Here is a 14963-nt window from a genome sequence, read left to right on the forward strand (position 1 = left end):
ATCTGGCGTGGCTGAAGCCCTAGGATTTCAGCTTTGTGCCCTGCGCAGGCCGGGGCTGGCAGCATCTCTTAACCAGGATTGCCTTCAGCTTTTCTATCTGACCCCTCCTGCGTCAGCATCTCAGAGCCGGCAGAGCTGTGGCAGCCTCCTCACCAGCTTCCCTACCTCCAGCCTCTCCCTCCAATCCACTCTGCTCCCAGCCACCAGAACCACCTTCTTAAAGGCAGCTCTGGCTGCAACCTCCCTTGTCTAGAACCCTGCTGTGGCACCCAGTGCCTGCAAGAAAAAGCCCGATGTTGCTGCCCTGGCATTGAAGGTGTGCTGTGACCTGACCCCCCAAGGACCCCCTCCTAGCCTGATCTTCCAACCCCCCACACTCCACCCACATAGAAAACAAGCCCCACAGTGCCTTGGCATACTCTTTTCCCTCTGCAGGGAGGACCCTCTGTCTTTACCTGGCAAATGCCTCCTCCCCACCGCTCAAAGCCCCATCCATGGGTCACCTCTCCTGAGAAGCCTTCTCTGGTGCCTCCTCCCTCTTCCTGGGGCAGAGCCTGGTGGGAAGAGGCTGAAGTTTCATTTTCCTAGCACTTTCCATAGAACCGAGGAAATGGCCAATGTCCATACAACAACATGAGCATCAGCGAATGGATTTTGAGGGGTAAGCACCATTTCACAACCAGCGACACGTGGCACGCACGTCTTCTAAAGTGCTGATGCAATTGTAATGACTACCGTGGGTCTCCTGCTGGAGGCTGGGATGTCCTGAACATCTCCACGTGCTGTACCCTGTGCCAGCTCAGCACTGGATTTGGGAGTCATGATAGGACTGCCCAGGGGTCAGAGAATGGAGAAGGGGAGTAGGAGCAAGGAGGGCCAGGGAGGCCGAGGCACACACCCTCCATCCCCATCCCTAGCAGCCTCTTACATGCCTAGTTCATGGGACGTGGCACGTAAGAGGCTGCTAGGGATGGGGATGGCATGCTTTATGAGCTTTAACCATCTGAAACCTCACTGCAGCCCTTTGAAACATGCACTTGAGGGAGCGATGCGTCACCATCATCCTCATTTTACAGGCAAGAAAACTGAGGCACAAAAAGCTTCAAGTCCCCTGAAGGGATTTAGTGTTAGGAAAAGCCACACGTCTCTGAATAAATACCATTGCTTTCCATCCAGACCACGTCACTTTCCCTTTACAATGAGGCTGCTGGGACGCTCACACCAAACTCAAGAACAGAACTCACGGGTGTCCTTAGCCAGGGTCCCTGAAAGAATTAGCTCTGCATCCACCTTCCCTGGGCTGTTAATCTTGTATCCTCGTTTTTAATGTGTGGTATCTGTATTTTAAGGCGCCTAAAGTTCCTGACAGTTCTGTGAGTCATAATGAATAAATAAATATGCCTGAAGCTCAGCTCAGAGCAGAGGCCACCCTGAGGGGAGGGGGAAGGGGAGCCTCAAGCAGTCAAGACAGTGGGGGAGGGAAGGACTGGGATTGCAGAATTCCCAAGAGGATGAAAAAGATGCCCTCTGTGGCCCTGTTTACATCTCCCCTTTCACTAACGACAGAGTGCAGGTGGAGGGACTTCCCTAAATTCCCAGATGCCCACCTGGGTCAGGGTCTCACGCTGTCCCTCCTGGAATGCCGTCTTGGAACCTCCCCATCCACACTGCCACCTCCTACCAAGCCACCCTTGGAAGTCCAGCTCAGTCTCCTTTCCTAGGCTGCCTTCCCTCATCACCCCAGGGAGTGTCCAGCACTCCTCTCTCTCTGGAGCCTGCTGGAAGTCCCTCCCCACATTTCCCTGAAGTATCCGTCTCCCCCCATCAGCCTGGGGGCAACCAAGAGCATGATGTGGACCCTCAGTGCGTGCACAGGGCTGGACACAGAGTGGCACTGGCGACGACGTGGTGAAGCCGGAAGAAAGAAGCAGAAAGGGACCCTTCCCGCCTCTCAGGTCCGGGCTCAAAGTGCATCCCCAGAGACAGCATCTGCCCTGGCTCTGGCAGGTGCAAGGAGAAGGGAAATCAGGGCCTGCACACCCCAGTGCCCAGCTTGACTCCGATGACCCCTAGAAGGGCTGCCAGAAAGAGTGGCTCTTACCTGGGGCAAAGCTTGCACCACTGTGTCCAGCAAGGCCCGCATCCCTGTGGCCATCTTCAACAGCTTCAGCACTGCAGGCGAGACCCAACCCTGCCCACTCAGTCCCGGGGCAGCAAGGACATGTGTTTTCACGTGCATGTGCGCGTGTGTAAACTCGGGAGAAGAGTGAGAACATGGAGGTGCGTGCAATCAGAGTTCGGCTCTCAGATGCCACATTACACAACGTGGGTGGGTGCAGCCACAGGGTGAGTGGGGCATGCACAAAAACGTGTGGACACAAGTGTGGGCGTCACTGTAAAAAACGCCTCAGAGGACGGGGCATAGCCAGGGGAACAGAGGTCTATGAAGTGTGTGAATGAGTGCACCATGAACAGTCATGGGCAAAAAGGGCCAGCATGAGTGGCCACATCTCTTCCTTTCCCCTCTTGAGAAAGAAGATTCTGGCATCACTCGCTGAGTTTCTGGCAGGCAGAAGACCATGAGGCACCTCGGCGTGCCCTGAGGCAGGAGGCTTTTAAAAGAAGAAGCCGGCCGGGCGCGGTGGCTCAAGCCTGTAATCTCAGCACTTTGGGAGGCCGAGGCGGGTGGATCACGAGGTCGAGAGATTGAGACCATCCTGGTCAACATGGTGAAACCCCGTCTCTACTCAAAATACAAAAAAAAAATTAGCTGAGCATGGTGGCGCATGCCTGTAATCCCAGCTACTCAGGAGGCTGAGGCAGGAGAATTGCCTGAACCCAGGAGGCGGAGGTTGCGGTGAGCCGAGATCGCGCCATTGCACTCCAGCCTGGGTAACAAGAGCGAAACTGCGTCTCAAAAAATAAATAAATAAATAAAATAAAATAAAATAAAAGAAGAAGCCACCTTGAGGGGAGGGAGAAGGAGGCTCTGAAGACCCTGCGTCCCAGTCACTGTGTTTGAGAAACACCAGCAAGGAGCTGAAGGTGTTCCCCATCTTCCCAGCTGGACTGGGTTCCTTGCATAACACTCTGAGACTGGACCCCATGGGTCATGGTGTTATAAGGAAGTGGGAGTATGTGCCCATGTGTGTTGTGCAAAGCTGTCTGTGTGGTGGGGGAGGTGTGTGCACACAGAGGGTGCATGCATGTGTGTTGGCTGTGTGCCTCCCAACTCTTGCTCACCCCTGCTCAGCAAGGAGCCCACCATGCCCACGAACTCCTGCCCCCACCTCTCCCCACCCCACTCCTGTGTGCTCTCATCAGGCAATGGGGAGTCTCATCCCACCCCTGCTTGTCCCTATCCCCTGTCCCATCCCCTGCCCCTCACCTCGGGCAATGCGCAGGACCCTCATGATTCGGATGATGGTGGGGTTGATGGGCAGGGCTGCGTTGATCTCAATCTCCTCCAGGGTGATGCCCATGACTGACAGTAGCACAATGGCCAGGTCCAGCTGGTTCCATCTGCTCGGCCGTGCATGGGAGAGCAGGAGTAGGCATCAGGAGGATCTCTCTGGTTCAGACACACCTTAGTGGGGGAGCCTGACCCATTGGGTTGTGTGGCTGCCCTCCCTTACTAACACCTCCTAATGCCACTGGGTCCAGGCCCCTCTCTGCTCCCCATAGCCATCATTCCCTCACGCAAGGGGCTGATCAGGCTAAATAAACATCTGTGGCCTCCTTCAGAAGAGGAGGCATGGACTGTAACTTCTAGGACTAATCTTGACCTGGCTGCTCCTTTTGTGTGGCCTTAGGCTAGTCCATCAACTTCTTCGAGCCTCACTTATTCCCTTGGGAAAAAAAAAAAGCAGATGGTGCTTTGCCCGTAGGGTACACAGAGCCTACCAAAGATGAGCCAAGAAGGGCCAAGTAGAATAGCCTGCATCCGTCAGATGAGACCATAATCATTTCCTGTTCAGAGTTATAAGCAGCAGCTGGGCACTTGTCCATCAGTGCCTAGATGCTTACTGGTTTCCCTCCTCAAGCTGCTCCAGGCTTCTCTAAGGGTCAGGACTGCTTCCTCGTCCTGCAGTCTACCCTATTACTGCCCTAGCCCAGCCTGGCCACTCACCGGTCCTTGAAGAAGCGCCTCAGACCAAAAGCCACCAGCTTCAGCACAGCCTCCAGCACAAAGACAGTGGTGAACATGTAGTTGCAGTACTTGAGGGCTGTCTCCAGAGACTATTGAGGGCAAAGAAAAGCATGATCCAGGGCACATGACCTGCTCCCCAACCTTCCTCCACTCAGAAAGTCTCTGGCTTTTAAGGAGAAAATTTAATCTATTTACTTTTAGTGTAATTATTTATATGCTGTTTTATTCTTTCCATCTTAATGTGTACTATTTTTTTATGTTGTTATTTCTTCTGTTTTCTTTTTCTTATTTCTGTGTGTCTGGTCCAGCTGGTCCCCTTTGGAGGCAATACAGGGTATTAATGAAGAGCTACTGAGCCAGACTGCTTACATTTGAATCCTGGCTTAGTGCTCACTCCTTATTCATCATATGATCTTGAGTAAGTCATTTCATCTTAGAAAGCTGCTATGAAAATTAAATGAGCTAATAGTTTAGTGCTGGACACAGGACAATACTTGGTCAATGTAAGCTATTATTATTCCAATTTTTTTCCTGTTAATTAGGAAGTTCTATAACTGTTGTTTCATTCTGCCAATGGTTATCTTTCTTTTTCCTGCATTCATAATATTCCTCTCCTATCATTTGAAATAAGGTATTAATTCCACACCTGGAGGCTCTGCTTCCCTCTTCTTCCCCTCCAACTCCATCAAGGTTTTTAGAATGCACTTTCTCCTCACATGCCCCTCACATATCCGGTCTGCAGCAAGCTGGGAAATGGTCATCCTCACCCACCCCCAATGTTTACCTGAGATAGTTCTTCCACCCTTTTCCCAAGTCTCCATATGCCCAGGAAGTAACCGAAGCTACATGGTAGGCTTTGAATGCAAATCTAAGTTCCAGACTTGGTTCACTACCTATGGCTGAGCAACTTGCACAGGATTAACATCTCTAAGCCTCAGTTTCTTCACCTATAAAATCTGTACAAAGGATTCCCCCTGCCAGATTAAAAAGTTCATAGATGTAGTGTGCCTTGCAAAGAGTCAGTATTTAACACACCACAATCATTACCACCCATGTGCAGGCCAGGGTCCAAATGTTGCCTCCCTGACCCACCTTCTCGCTGACCCTTCCCTTCCAGGCCCTGAGCTTCCTGAGGGTAAGCTTGTCCTGCACCTCCTCCCACTGCAGTGCCCAGCATAGAGCTCAGCATGGAGGGGCTGCTCAGATCCTGCTGTCAGCTAACCCCTTCCCCACCCTATACCTGGGGTGGGGTCCTGCTGAGACCCCACCCTCACCTTGTAACCTTAGGCTGGAAGGCAGACCAGGGCTCACCGTGGGCTGATTGTAGTGCTCCAGGGACATAGTAACCACATTAAGGCAGATGATGAAGGTGATGAAAATGTCCAGGTAGTGGCTGGTACACATGGAGTGGATTAGCAACCGGGTGTGACAATAGGTGGCATAGTAGGGCAGCCGCTGGGCCTCTGCAGGGGATATAGGGGGAGTGGCACATACCACAGAAGGTTGGGGTCAAGGAACAGGGCACAGAGCACAAAGGACAGAAAGGTGGAGGAAAGGGAGGGGCAAGGAGGAGGATGTCCGTCCACCCCAGGCCCTGGAATCCATGTTAGAGCCCCTCCACCCAGCCAAAGCACCATGAGAGAAATGGTGGGGAAAGGTGACAAAGAAGGCAGAACATTCATTCTCCCCATCAACCCCAAACAAGCTTATGGCAAGAGCTCTGGGCCTGCCTGTAGGGAGGGCAGGGTTCCCATGGCCCAGGGCACCCAGGCTCTGCCTTTGCCCTTTGCCTGGACTGAACCCCCCACAGCCTCACTCAGGTTGGCAGTGGTGTCAGCCATTGGACTCCAGGTGGACTCTGATGGGGCTCAGGTCCCCTGGAGAGGAAGATGCTGGGAAAAGCAGCTGAGCCCTGGGCACAGGGACTATATCTTTTGTTCCCTTCCAGCTCCAAAGGCCCAGGAGGCTGGGGTCAGGCCCAGGCAGAGGGGCCTAAAGCTGGGTGGCCCATGCCCTCCACAGGCACCCACTCACTCCGGCGCTTCTTCTCCAGGCGCCGCAGCCGCTTCTCCTCACGCCGCCGTGCCTCTTCAGCCTCCTGGTGCTGCCGGCACTTGTGGAAGTTCTCCACCACGACGCCCACAAACATGTTGAGCACAAAGAAGCTGACGATGAGCAGGAAGGAGATGAAATACAGCAGCATCCAGGGGTTGTGGTTGGTCACAGGCTGCAGGGGAGCCAGAGAGGGCTGAGGAGGCTGATCAGGCCCTACAGGGCCATGGGCAGGTGCCCAACCTGGCTGAGCCTCCATGAAGTGAGGGTGTGTTGAGCATTCCTCCAGGAAGGCAGCTGTGAGGTCTATATGAGGCAGCAGGTAGGAAGTAAATACCCTGGGTATGGCACAATAATGTGCTCAGCAAAGAAAGCCACCTCTCCTTCCCTGCTCAGCTGCCGCCTCCTGGACACATCTGTCTTCTTCCTATCATTCACCTATCCATTCACCTATGCATGCATCTATCTATCCATCCATCCATCCATCCATCCATCCATCCACCCATCCACCTATCCTTCCACTCACCCATCTACCCACCCATCAACCCACCCACTCATCCACTCATTCACCCATCCATCCACCCACCCATCCATCCATTCACCCATCCATGCATCCACCCATCCATCCACCCACCCACCCACTCATTCACCCATCCATCCACCCACCCATCCACCCACTCATCCATTCATGTATCCACCCATCCATCCACCTGCCAGCCAATCACCCATCCATCTACCCATCCATCCACCCACCCATTCACCCATTCATTCATCCACCCATTCACCCATCCACTCACCCATCCACCTACCCATCCATTCATCTACCCATCAATCCATCCATCCATCCATTCACCCATCCATCCATCCATCCACCCATCTACTCTCCCATTCATCCATTCACTCATCCACCCACCCATCCATCCATCTACCCATCCACCCATCCATCCATCCACCCATCCACTCACCCATCCATCTACCCATCCATTCATGTATCCATCTACTCACCCATCTATCCTTCCATCCTTTCATCCATCCATCCATCCACCCGCCCATTCACCCACCCAGCCAGCCAGCCACCCATCCATCAATACATTCATCCATTCACTCATCCACCCATCCACCCACCCATCCATCCATCTGCCCATCCACCCATCCATCCATCCATCCATCCACCCATCCACTCACCCATCCAGCTACTCATCCATTCATGTATCCATCTACTCACCCATCTATCCATCCTTCCATTCCCATCCATCCACCCACCCATTCAGCCACCCATTCAGCCAGCCACCCATCCATCAATACATCCATCCATCCACTTATTCACCCATCCAGAAACAAGGCAGGAAACAAGGTGGCCAGCAGAGGGAAGAACTTGGATGCACAGATTCCTTGGTGGAATCTGTGTATGCACATGCATGCATGCACTGGTGGGGGTGAGGGGGCAGAGCAGACAAGGAAGTAGAGGAAGATGCATCCAAGTGTTCTCATTACTCCTACCCAATACTGCCACCCTCACTTACAGCTCCAGAGTTTTACTGGATGGGATCCATGAAGCCAAGAACCAAAGGGCCATTATAGGCCTGGGAGTTGCACACTGCCCTGCCTCCACCAAGTGGGCACTGTTTTAAGCTAGAAAAGTTTACTGTTCTTTCTCCCAGTGACCACCTCAGTCCAGACATAGTCAACCCAAGTCAGCCACACATCTTGCCTAAAGTCCCTCCCTAGCCCCAGAGGAACCCCTGCTTCCCAAGGGACCTCGGAAGCCAAGCCTGAGTCTCTTCCCTGACCTTCTTCACCCAATCCCCCTCCCCAAATCCATCTTCACCCAGCAGCCCTCAGGAGGTTGCACTGACAAGCAGATCTGAAAAGCAGGGGCACCACTCTTGTTGCAAGTCCCTCACTGGCTCTCTCTGCTCTCAGAATAAACTTTGGCCCCTTGTCATGGCTCACTCAGGAGCTTGCAGACCACTCAGCCCTACCTGCCTCTTCTCCCCACCTCCTACCTCTCTCATTTTTTACCCCTGGCCCCTAACTCCCAATTCCCTGAACACGTCACTCTCTCACCTCTCTGCTCCTCTGCCTGCTGGCTCAGCCCCTCTTCTCTGCCTGCACTTGGTCTTCCACCCACCAGGCTCTGTGCCTCTCTAGGCAGGAGTGGCTCAGATGCCTCTCCACACAGAGCAGGGGGGTTTGCCAAAGCAAATGGAACAACGATTTACACTACCCAAGGAGCCGCCCTAATGGTGAAGATACAGGCCAGGATAAGAGGGGTGGGCTGTGCTGACAGTGGGGAGACACTGGGGTTGTGGGTCTCACTGATGCCAGTTTCAAATTCAAACCACTGGGCCCCAAGGACACCATGTCCCTCCCTGCATCCAGGCTTGGCCTGGTTCCAGCGACACCCACCTGCTGATCCACAGCGACAGCATCCAGTCCATTGTACATGATGTTCACCCAGCCATCCTTGGATGCCAGAACAAAGAGGGACATCAGAGCCTGGGAGACACGGGGAGAAGGAATGCAGGGGTGAGGGGTGTGAGTGACTCCAGCTGCAGCCACCCCTTCTCAGCTCTCTATTCTTCTGCCTCTGGGAGGCAGAGGGACAAGGAGGTCTTCCCTGTGTGGTAGGGCTGTGCCCTCATCCAACAAACCTTTCCAAATGACCTACTATGTGCCCACCACATATTCTGTAGTTGCTCTTATAGAAGAAAGAGTGCTAGACCCACAGTCCTGGGTTTTGGTCTCAGTTCTGAAATTATCCCGCTGTGTGATCTTGGGCAAAAAAATTCAATTCCTGCCCCCTTCCCCAAAGAATGGAGCTAACAAATGCCTTTCTGGTAGGTGTGCTGGGAGGGCCAGCTGAAGCTCAACCAGAAAGTCCCGCCATCCTTACTCTAGTGGGTAAGACATGCTTGCCCCAGCATCTGACAACAGGAGTTCATGAGAGGAGTCAGGAGTCCTGGGTCAGAGGTGGCCACACTCCCTCTGCTCCTGCCACTGTGGGCCAGGACATGGGGTTCTGGAATGAGTCTCTGGCCTGGCAGCACTGGCCCTTCCTTCCACCATCCAGAGCACAGACCCCTGCCTCTTCCCTTTCCAGGTGGGAATGGTGCCGAGGGTGTCCAGAAAGGGTTCAGACCCAGGAGCAGGAAGGGCAGGGGACACAGAGGAAGCCCTCCCCAACCCCCCACCAAGGGCACAGGAGGCTCCTACATTCGAAGAACCTGCCATCACTGTCCCCATTGACAGATGAGGACACTGGAACAGATGAGGGTCTGGCACTTGTCTGAGGTCACACAGCTGGAGAGGACCACTGAGGAGTCAGAGGCTGCAGCCCAGGCTGGAACCCTCCAGGTGGCTCCGAGTGCTGAGAACACTCCACAAGGAATTCCAGGAGAGCCCGATGCCAGGTAGACCCAAAAATGCTCCAAAGGAGCAGGGCTGGCACTGGAGCAGAGCCCATATGTGAAGGGAGTCAGGAGCATGGGCACAAAAGGCCACAGGTGGGCTCCCCCTCAGCTTCCTAAGACATCTTTTCCCCATGGGGGCAGGGGTAGTGACTGTACCAGTTCCTAACACCCTTTCCCTGGGCACTCACTGCCCCTCTGAGGCCCTGTGGCTCTCCTCACAGGTGGCATTGGGGGACAAGCCCTCCAGTGGTATCTAGCTGGAGGCTGCCCATCAGCCAGTGGGGACACGAGCCTGGAGCCTGCTCCTCCCTGTGCTCCTGGGGCAAGGCAAGCCTGCATCTGGACATACCTGGGCTCCTGGGCAGGTCCTCGAGAAATGAGAGCAGCTCTGGGGGGAGGGGAGGCAGCCAGCCAAGGGCTCTCACCTGGGGCACTGCCCAGATGGGTCTTGCCTGGCAGGCCCCCAGGAGAGGAGACCAAGGGAAAAGCAGACACTGGAAAGGGGCTTGCCTGTTGATGGAGCAGAGAGCAGCTGGCGAATGATGGGAGAGGGAACCACTCTGGGCCAAGGGCTTGATACACTTGATACCTTTTAATCTCTACCGTGGCCTGCCTGGCAAGCTATAACATTCTCATTTCATAGATGAGGAAACTGAGGCTCACTTACAGGGAGGCCACACTTAGAGAAAGTGGCAAAGCTAGATTCACTCTTGACTAAAACTCCTGTCAGTGTCCCCTGGGTAGGGGTGAGGTGTCTGCTGGACACTGCACGCAGACCCCTGAGCTTCATCCCATCTGACAGGTGAGTGCTACCCTTACCCATTTTGCAGAAGAGGAAACTCAGGCTTGAGAGGAGAAGTCAGTGTCAGTTCTGGCAGTGCAAGTCTGAAGTCTGGCATCCGAGAGAGGGGAAGGTGTGATCAGGACTAGGAGGGCAGCACTCACCTGGCCCAGGTTGTCGAAGTTGTATTTGTGATGGACCCAGCGGTAGTTGGCAGCCATGCAGTCCGAGCGGTTGGTGATGTTACGGGTGTCCACACCCAGGCAGTGGTAGAACTTGCCTTTGAAGAGCTGGGGAAAAGGGGGCAAGGTTGGTGCTCTCACGAGTGGGAGTTGTGAGTCAAAAAGAAATCTGCCTCTTCATCTCATAGACTCAGCCTGCCTTGTGCTCAGTCATCTGGGCCCGTGTCTGTCTCCCTCCCTGGAGGGGGAGCCCACTGCTGGCAAGGCAGATGGCTGGCCAGCAATGGATGGTGGCGGTTGGAATGTGGAGTCTCTCCCCTGGCTGTGGGAGACTTCCTCTTCCCCAGTCACAGACCTCAGTCCCCGCCCAGCCTGGGTGCCCCTCACCTGAACTCCCAGGATGCCAAAGATGATGAAGAAGGCACAGCAGATGAGCACGATGTTGCCGATGGGCTTGAGGGAAGAGATGAGCGTCTCCACCACCAGCTTCAGGCCTGGTGCCCGGCTGATGACACTACGGGCAGGGAGAGGCCAGGCACACATGAACCTTTGGCCAGGCCAGGAGGCAGCCCTCACTCAGCCCAGAGTCACCAGGGCTGAGCATCCCAGGGCAGGAGCCCCAGGGCTCACCAGGGCTGAACACCCTAGGGCATGAGGACAGTCGCCGGGAATGCAGAGAAAATGGCCAGGCAACCTAGACATGGGCAGAGCAGGAGGCGAGCTGCACCCAGGCCTCAGATCTACGGCAGCAGCAGGGCACCTGCCCTCACCCCTCACTGTGCCCAGCTCCTCAGGGGCCGTACCATACCCTGATCTAGGGACTGACGCCCAGAGATAGCAATGAGCCACCCGGGGACACGCAGCGTGGGTAGCAGTACTGGAGTCCACCTTCAGCCCTGCTCTTCCAGCATGCCTCGTCCCCAGCGTCTGCAGACCCCTCCCCTGGGAACAGCCCAGGGTGCCTGGCACTCACTATTGGAGGACTGAGTGGGCGGGTGGGGAGGGCGGAGTGAGGGCCCAATTCGGCCCGTGGCTTCTCTGTACAGTGCATGACACCTTCCCCCATCCGCCGGGGAGGGGTCCTCACCGCAGGGGGCGCAAGGTGCGCAGGAGCCGCAAGACTCGGAGGACCCCCAGGATCTTGGCTCCCCCGGCCGAGGCCACAGACACCACGATGTCGATGATGGACACGAAGACAAGAAAGCCGTCCAGCACGTTCCAGCTGCTGCGCAGGTACGCCTGCTCGCCGAAGTACAGGCCCAGCGAGACCACCTGGGGCGGGAAGGGGGGTAGGTGGGCGGGGCCAGCCGGGCTCTGCGCGAGGGGGCGGGGCGAGGCCCGGTGGGCATCGCGGGGTTAGGGCGGGCTCCGGCAGGTGGCTGGCGGAACAGAAGGGTTGAGTTCAGACCTCACTCTGAGGGCGGGTAATGGGCGGGGACGAGGCGGGGTCAGGGCCTAGCGGGCCGCCCCGTTAGGTTCCCGGCGCCTCTGGCAAATCCAATTCAAAACTGCCCACCCTGGGAAGCGCCCAGACGAAAGGCTGCCCCTGAGCCCCACACCTCCAGCAGGTGCCTCCATCACACTCAGCGTTCCCTACACCAGTCAGTCTGGCGGGGTTGTGATTCCTGTGAATGGGGACGCGGCTGACCTTTTCTGGGTCGCGGAAGCCCAGCCCAGGATCTGATACCCAGATAGGTGGGGCCACGAGGCTACGAGTGGAATGAGGCCGATAGCAGGTGAGTGATGAGCTGAGGCAGGGGCTGACCCAAGGCCAGAGGGACCGAGCTGGGGCTGGCAGGGGTCCCGGGTGAAGCCAGGAGCTACCTTCAGTGTCATCTCGCCCACAAAGATGGCCGTGAAGATGTAGTTGGACACGGTGAGGAAGATGCGTTCCTGAAAGCGTTGGGAGATACCGTGGACCCAGGGGCTCCCAGACCTGCCCAGCCACTGGCCAGCCTCTGCTTTGGCCAAGGTGCGTGCAGAAGAGGCCACCACCTCTCAGTTCAGGGAGGCTTTCCCCGCTCCCGAGGCAAACTCCCTGTCCCGCCTTGAGGTGCCCAGTGAGGTCTCCGCCTCCCTCAGCCCTGGGGAGCTGCCCCTGGCTTGGCCCTGCCCTAAGGGCTGCAGCCACTCACGGTGCTGCCGGCCTCGATTTGAGGCCGCTCCAGGGCGATGGTGATGCAGTTGAGAAAGATGAAGGCCAGGACGACGTAGTCGAAGAGCTTGTGGGCAATGATGGTCTGACACAGAACCCGGAACCTGGGCAGGGTGGGCGGGGGCAGCCTGAGCATCAGCTGCCTCCCACCCTGGCCAGAACGAGGCAGAGAGCCCAGGCAGAAGTGCAGACCAGGCTGGACTCGAGGAAGCAACCCCTCTCCTCTCCTCTAGCCACACAACAGGTGCCAACTCTACACCTGCTCAGGGTGCCCACCTGGCACCACCTCCTCTGACCACACACCCACACCACCAGGTCACCCACCTTGCCCTGGCACTCTCGAGGCTTCCCCAGCCCAGATCCCTAAGCCTGTCATGAGGACACCACACTGCCTGGTACCCTCTGGTTTTGCCCCAGGCCTTCCCTTAGGCTGCTCCCTGCCCCTGGGCCAGGCTCCTCTTCTTCACAGACCCTGCTGTGCCTACTGGAATGCCACCTGCCTCCACAGACCAGCACAAAGGCCTCCTCCTCCAATAAACCTCCTGACGTTCCCTCCAGATGCAAGCCCTACAGGCTACTTGAGGATGGTTCAACCTGGTTCCCAGCACAGGGATGGCCTAGACTAGAGGAGAGCCTGGCCACCAACATCCGGCCCCTCCCTCTCCCCTGGAGACCCCCAGCCTCTGGGCCAGCAGGGTCTGCTGTGGTCTGGGAGAGCGCCACCAATGGCCCTGCCTGGCTCGGCAGAGACCTGTCCCTCCCGCGTCACCCCTACTCTAACCCTCACCCTAGGCCTGACCCCGCACACCTGTTATCGGGAGAGAAGAGGTAGACAGACCAGTCTTCGCGGACCTCGCACCAGTCGGGCTTATAGACGTCGATCATCTTGCGGACGCGGAAGCATAGGGTCTGGCGAGAGGAGGACCGAGCGCCAGGGGTCAGCGCTGCGCAGGGCTGCCCGTCTCAGCCCACGCGGCCATCCCGCCAACTGGGGTCGCAGGATCACCTCCGAACTCTGCCCATCCGGTGCAGCCAGCGAGGGTTCCTCTCCCAGGAGCGGGCCCAGTTCAGGTGTGGGCAGTACTGGCCCCGCCCCTCCTGCCTCGCGATACAGCTCCTGAAGGTACAGCCCCTCTGGCCACGCCCCGGCCACGCCCGCTCGGGCCCCGCCACCTGCGGCCGCACCCCATTCTTTCCAATCCCACCTCTCCGGTCCCCTTCGGCCCCGCCCCCACTCACGTAGTCTATCTCCTCCTCATCCTCCCCGCGATCCCGGCGGTCGCCCATCTTGGTGAAGACGTCCTTGGCGATGCTGGGCATCCTGCCATTGCAGTCCTCGTGCCCGGGGGCCGGGCCCGGCGCCCTCCAGGCGGCCCGGGGGTGGGCGCCCACCGCGGGCACCAGCTCGGCCAGATCCACTGAGTCCCTGGTGTCGAGGGACAGCGTCCGGCGGTGGTGGCGGTGGCGGTGCGCCAGATGGGGCCCGTGATGGGCGTGGTGGGCGTGCGGGGAGTGCAGGGGCGCGGCCCGCGGCGGCCCCTCGTCCCCGGCACACTCGCAAACCCGGGCGCCGCCGCCACCACGCTCCGCGGAGAGCAGAGACTCGTGCTCGGCCGATGGCGGCTTGTGCTTGAGGCTGTTCCAGCTGGAGCGGCGGCTGGCCCAGGCCCCGCTGCGGCCCCACGGCCCGTAGTAGGAACTCCGGGAGCTGGACTGGGAGGAGACCCCGCCCGGGTCAGTGCCCCACAGGCACACCCATGGGTGGGTCACCAGGTGCAGGAAGGCAGCCTGCACCTCCGCTGTGGCTCTAAGAGTGCCACCCACCTGGCAAGTGGTGAAGAAATGGGCTTGACCCTAGAGCTCCTCTCCCTGTCCCACCTCATTCCATCCACATCCACAGGGACATGGGGGCACATCACCCAGAGGTTACATCCCCTCCTGTCACCTCACTTCCCTTGAGGAAGGTACAGCAAATTAGAGCCATCTTCCCATTTTACACATAAGGAATCTGAGGCTCAGAGAAGGGCAGTAATTTGCTCATTGTAACACAGCTTGGAGGTGGCAGAAGCTGGATTCAAGCTGCAGCCTGCCTGACCCCAAAAGCCAGCTCTTTTTACCCGACACATTGCCGCTGAGATGAAAACCCAGTTCTCTGCACCAGACCCCACTGGCACTAGGCATTCATTCCTTATTGCCAGGTCCCACTGTGGCACTGGGCACCCAGGAATGC

The 14963-nt window shown here is 57.1% G+C and overlaps 1 protein-coding gene across 7 annotated transcripts in view; it reads right to left on the reverse strand.

The window, feature by feature from the left end:
* Positions 1-14963, reverse strand: part of CACNA1I (calcium voltage-gated channel subunit alpha1 I) — a 159152-nt gene that overhangs the window by 14423 nt on the left and 129766 nt on the right. For all 7 annotated transcript variants that reach the window (XM_074391037.1, XM_074391038.1, XM_039463219.2 and 4 more), the window contains 13 exons: positions 13973-14446; positions 13542-13642; positions 12714-12837; positions 12403-12471; positions 11666-11850; positions 10966-11092; positions 10561-10686; positions 8612-8701; positions 6185-6377; positions 5462-5613; positions 4130-4239; positions 3389-3522; positions 2102-2172 (listed from right to left, as the gene is read on the reverse strand). In XM_074391037.1, coding sequence (XP_074247138.1) covers positions 2102-2172; positions 3389-3522; positions 4130-4239; positions 5462-5613; positions 6185-6377; positions 8612-8701; positions 10561-10686; positions 10966-11092; positions 11666-11850; positions 12403-12471; positions 12714-12837; positions 13542-13642; positions 13973-14446 — 1956 coding nt within the window. The remainder of the gene's footprint in view (positions 1-2101; positions 2173-3388; positions 3523-4129; positions 4240-5461; positions 5614-6184; positions 6378-8611; positions 8702-10560; positions 10687-10965; positions 11093-11665; positions 11851-12402; positions 12472-12713; positions 12838-13541; positions 13643-13972; positions 14447-14963) is intronic.

This window comes from Saimiri boliviensis, chromosome 21 (assembly GCF_048565385.1).
Source record: "Saimiri boliviensis isolate mSaiBol1 chromosome 21, mSaiBol1.pri, whole genome shotgun sequence".
Taxonomy (NCBI): Eukaryota; Metazoa; Chordata; class Mammalia; order Primates; family Cebidae; genus Saimiri; species Saimiri boliviensis.